Here is a 5913-nt window from a genome sequence, read left to right as displayed (position 1 = left end):
GAAATTGGAGTAAAAAAAAAAAATAAAAAGGAGAAAAGGGACGAATAGGATTTGAAGTATGTGTGTACATGTGTGCGTGAATGCGACGACGAATAGCTAGATGGCGTTATAGAAGAAAAGAACAAAAGGAAACTGAAAGATTGGATAAAGGCAATCACATGTGCAATATTAAAGAAATTGAAGTTCATATTTCGTGTTAAACTACTTTCAAGTGTATATATATAGAATTATATATTCTATGTTTCAGCAAAGAGAATGAGAAGAAATTTTCAAATTTTATTTTAAACAGATATTGTATGAACAAGCTGCATTTTTTAAAACAATGTTAATTCTTTACAAATAAAACGCTATTTTTTAACGAAAGAATATAGTTTATTTTGTCTAAAAATAAACTATATAAATAAAAACGCAAAAGAAATTAAGTTTTCATTTTTATTATTTGCTTCTTTCAAATTCATTCCAGTTTAATTCAATTCAGTTTATTTTATTTTCATGTTCCTATTGTAGAATAACATTGAAACATTTCTGAATAGTATTTAGATTTTAAATATATTATTTTTCCAAAATTAAGTGCGAGAGAAAGGTATAATATCTCACAAAATTAATAACATAATTTAAAAACTTTACGTATAGTCTCATCCAAATAATAATCATTATTTTACTGACGACAGTTTAGCAGATTATAAAATACTATTTATTTTATGTGAATAATTTGGATATGTACTTACATCTCTTTTATACAACCAAATCTACATAATAAAATTCCAATTTTCGACTGTAAATCATACTTTGGAAGAATTTAGATTATTTAATGTAGTATTGATTTTCTTTGAAGATTTCTTAGCTTAGTGTTCCACCATATTGATCCCTGGACTCTTTGACCTCACTTTATCATCACCTCAACATGCTCCTTTATTTCTTGATATTTGCAATGAATTTTTTTTTCCCTGTTTTATTATCTCTGTATATCCGTGAAAGTTTAGTGAAACAAGGATGACTTTAAATATTTCAAATCCATCGCCGTGAAGATAAAATAAATATGTAACGTCGGCTGAAGAAATGGAACGCAAAAACATGTTATTCCGTCCATTTCCATTTTTTCCTTTTCTGCAATGCATTTGTAGTTTCAGCACTAAATACGATTCGAATCTTCAATACTTGATAATCAGCACAGGATTAATTCTAGCAGATGAATTTGCACATATGCACCATCTTTTTTCGTTTTACAGTTATTATTCTATTTTTATTTTGATTTTGCACGCACTATGATTAAAATATTATTATATCGATTGGTAGTATATTGTTATTAAAGTGTTACTAATATTTTGATTGTTAGTTTATCTTAAATTGAATTTTGAGGAAGATTCAGTGATACCGTAGCTATAATCTCACTTTTTCAAACTTTTTCATAAAATAGTTAAAAGCATCGTACATCTTTGAGAAAATGGAATATTAAATGGAATATAAAAATAATGCCAAAAGAAATTAGAAAAGTTAACATAAATCAAATTAATATTACAAACATGAACATAAAAGCAAAATTAATATTGCTAATAATAGTACAAATGAAAAATGATATTGCAAAAGTTGTATCAAATTTTAACGTGTAACTGGAAGGATAATAAATATTATAAATATAGCAAGCATGTATAAATGTTACAAAATAAATTAATGAAAATTAATTTATATGATATATTTATATTCTATAAATTAATTCCTTGAATTGTATGATATATATTTATGTCTACTCATATTCAAAGATGCTACAATATAATACCAAACAGGAAAAAGTGAAATTCACCAAAGTTGAAAAAATATCATAAATAAAAGAAATATATAAATCAATACCTGATAACGTACAATACAATGCATTGTTTAATGCATAATATTAATATATAATATTAATATTTAGTATCATATTTCCATTTAAAATAAATATCTGTAACAGCGTGATGAACTTACAAGAACAATTGCAAGCAATCATATTTCTTTCCGTGAACCAAAACGACAACAGTATTGGAATTTTGAAAGCGCCTCTGCTGATAGTGATTGATAAACCGGGCACTCGATGTCTGTACACATTTTGTCTTCATGACCATGGCAAACACTGTCGCAGTTACATTGGAAACGTACAATTCGTATGATATGGAGATCACCAACGTTCGTAAATGTATAATAATTTCCGGTTTTTAACTGCAATAATTCGTCTTCGTCGTTGATACTCAAAAATAACGAATTCGTATCGTTTTGCTTTAAGACACGACCAGGTAGTATTTTGGCATATTTGTTTCTTTCAACCAGAAGTTCTTGCATTTCCTTTCGTGCACTCTGTGAATAAAATTAATTACCGAATTGAAGAATAATGTGATGAAATTCAATAAAATGTAATAGTTATCATTTAATTATCATATTAGTGTCAAGACATAACTAATAAATAATTATTCCTGTAATTAATTATCAAATGAATTATCATGTTAAGTGTTTAAATTGTACAATATTTTTCCTTTTTTGTTCAAAATAATACAGCTTCTCGAATCCTCAAAGTCTCATAATTAATTATTATTCCCGGAGAGTTTAAAAAATGTTTTCATTTGCATAAATTAAGATACGTGTGAATTAAAATGTCAGTTTATATATAAATATAATTTATCTCAGTATAATTCAAAAATTATGAAACAAAAATATAATCATAATCTTTCAATATAATAAACATAATCATTTGAATATAATCTTATAAAATTAAATAATTTAAAATCGAATATATTTAATAATATATTTAAATAATATATTTATATTGTAACTTTATATCCAAGATTCGAAATATCGGTATAATATTAATATAATATACAGTATGTAACTCGAATAATTTACCGCAAGTTGAGATTCGTGTACTCTCGTCTTATTAAGTGTCCACCATTTGGTATAAGCGTTATGGAACACGCTCTGTGCTTTATCGTATTCCGGGTAAATATCTGTACCCAAGCTCTTGTAGCCGAATGCACCAACAGCGTCGGTATTACCGTCTTTACCATAAGAGCTGCCGCCCAAGAACCAGACAGTGTACTCTCTCAATATTGGATACTGCTGGGTACGTAAGTACCAATACAACGAAAAGTACAACGCCAGTTCCTGATTTGGCCCACCTTGACCGGGTTCAGAACAAAGATTGACAGTCGGTCGACCACCTAATAGAAGACACAGACCCAAGCCCCATCTATCTTTCGCTGGAAATATTTCTTGCACTTTTTCGTCGGTCAACGGACAGATGGGGCTCTCTTTCATTTCCTGAAACATTTCCAGCTTGGTAATTTTTCCTTCAACCGCTAATATCATCAACGACGCCATCTTGACGTATTCCTGTGCAAACTCTTGGATCTCACCAAAACAAGTTGAATTAAGCTTTATAGGAAACAGGCCTGATTTGAATGTCTCGACTGCCATGCATTCCATGGCATCTGCATTGCAGGCTATCACGCATTGATAAACAAATTTGTAATTTTTGTTCGCGTCTAATTGCTTGTCAGCAGCCATCGTCCATGGTATAGTTTCTTCGACTAGATCTCTCACACTTAATGATACTTTGTCGAGTAATTTGTATTTTACTAATATCGCTAAGGCTTTCTCATCCTTTGGGTCATAGACACATGGGCCACCAGATAGTTGAGCCATTGGCTCTGTAGAGACGTCTGAGGTGATTAAGGTTACTATTCTTGCTGGATAAGCAAACCGAGCTAAGTCGCCTCCTATATTGAAGGAAATTAAGAGAATTATAGAAAATCCTTTCAAATTGGACATGTTACTAAATCGAATCTAAATCCCTAGATTTCTCTGTAGATAAAACATTCGAGGAGAATAAAAATATCTATTAAAGTACAGATAAAGTGAATAATGCAACAAATTTTTCTTTCATTTATAATAGTTTTAATTTACAAAAAAATTAATTCTCTAAAATCAGACTAAAAAGAAAAAGAGTATGTAACCAATAGATGTTTCTTGATTGTAAACAAATAGTTATAAATTGTACATTAATCCCTACAGATGGAGACACTGATTGTTTCTAAATTGAGTACAGACATGTCTAGTTATTTTATAAAAGAGCTCACTTCATTATTAAATTCCTCGATATCATGTAATCATTATCCCCAATTATTTCAAAAAAAGAAAATTATATTTTATACAGTTTGCAGAATTTGTTCTGTAATTTTTCATAAATAATATATCAGTTTCATTATCTGTTTTACCTCTGATTGCTGAAAGCTTGTTTCTCACAATATTAATTTCCTCAGGAGTTGCATTTGCAGCCTTCAACCTGCTCAACACTCTCAACTTATCTCTCAGGGTAATAGTTTCTCTCGGACAACATAGAAGGTCATCGATTTCATGCGAAATCATTACTATCAGTAGATCTCTCTTCTTTAACTTCTTGCAATAATGTAGAATTCCCCTAGTGGCATTCACGGACTTTTCATCCGGCTGTCCATCAGTTCCAGCTTCTACGTAGGTAATACGACTATCTAGTGCAGGAAAAGCTTCTGGGAAGCTCCACATCATGAAAATGGAATTTCGTGGCACCACCATCCAACCTTTTTTCAATTGTTTACCAACAATTCGTTCGAACGTTGAACTCATAGTTACTGCTTCTTTACCCCAACCCACGATATGCAAATTATTTCTCAGTCTATATTTTACTCCTTTTATTGACAGGATCGATCGACCATCGTATTTAATTTTTTCTGGAATAATCACCGATGTGTATACACACTTTATACCAGTCTCGATAATTCTGCTTAACTCTTCCCGAATCTAGAAATGTAATAAAACGAATTAATCAAAATATATTTGTGAAATGTACCAACAGATGATAAACACAAAATTTAAGGTTAGAGTAGAAAGAAAGGTTAGAATCAAAATATAATTATATTTACTTATTTTTATGATATTAATATAAGACCATTGATACTACAAGTTGTATTTTTAATGTATAAATGGTAAAGATAAGGAGTGGGTCCAAAATATAAAATTTTGGATATTTATTTGTAACCTAAATATGAAAAATAATTTTTCAATTGACTTAAAGGTAACAGTTATTAAAATAGAATATCACTTAAGAAACGACATTGAATATTTTTACTGCGTTAATTTATAAATGGAATAACAAAATTATTTAAATATTTACGATATTAACTTATGAAAATTAATGATGAATATTATTATGAAGAATGAGGTTAGTAGTGCAAACCAGTGACGTAATCAGAACCTGTAACATTGTCTTGTCACTTCCCGTTTTTCTTGAATCCCTAATTTCTTTTTGTCGAGTTCGTTCTTCTTTCTCGAAACGTGCATTTCGAATGGCTATTTTGTCCAATCTTCTTCTTTTGAGTGATAAGTCAACTTCATCTATTATCTTTTGTCTCTTCTCTTGTATCGCTGCAATTCTCTTAGCTTTTTCTTCTTCTAGAAAGGGATCAATATATCGTGCCTTTCGTTTCCTTGGTTTCCTTTTTACGTGTTTGCTCATGGTCGGTATAAAATGTTCCTGTTTTAGTGTTACAAATTAATTTTAGTTCGTCTACATTTTGAAATTACTATATTTTTGATAAATTTTGAAAGTATTATTAGGTTAAGAGATACATATTTTTATTTAATGAAATTAGCTACTGTTCTCAGATGAAAGCAATAGATATTAATTTTAATTTAATATATGTACGTTATATCTATAGTAGATACGTATCATATATATTATCAGTAATAGATAAATGATTTTGTGAATCGTTACTTACCTACGTAGGATAAGAGGTCCTGAACATAAAGGGGCAATAAAAGTAAAACTGAACCATAAATGTAATTAATCTCAATAATCTAAGTAACATTGACTGTTATTTTTAATTTACAATTAAAATTTCATATACCCAC

General features: G+C 29.4%; 1 protein-coding gene across 1 annotated transcript; it reads right to left on the bottom strand.

Moving 5' to 3' along the window:
- Positions 1–1980: 1980 nt before the first annotated feature.
- LOC108550369 (glycerate kinase) lies at positions 1981–5518 on the bottom strand. The gene is made up of 4 exons (XM_017904115.1): positions 5258–5518; positions 4242–4803; positions 2872–3743; positions 1981–2328 (listed from the first exon to the last, which is right to left on the bottom strand). The coding sequence occupies exons 1-4, from the start codon at positions 5516–5518 to the stop codon at positions 1981–1983; spliced, it is 2043 nt and encodes a 680-aa protein (XP_017759604.1).
- Between the last annotated feature and the right edge of the window lie 395 nt (positions 5519–5913).

This window comes from Eufriesea mexicana, unplaced genomic scaffold (genome assembly GCF_001483705.2).
Source record: "Eufriesea mexicana isolate 0111107269 unplaced genomic scaffold, ASM148370v2 scaffold2665, whole genome shotgun sequence".
Lineage (NCBI taxonomy): Eukaryota > Metazoa > Arthropoda > Insecta > Hymenoptera > Apidae > Eufriesea > Eufriesea mexicana.
This window is presented reverse-complemented; position numbering and strand designations above follow the sequence as displayed.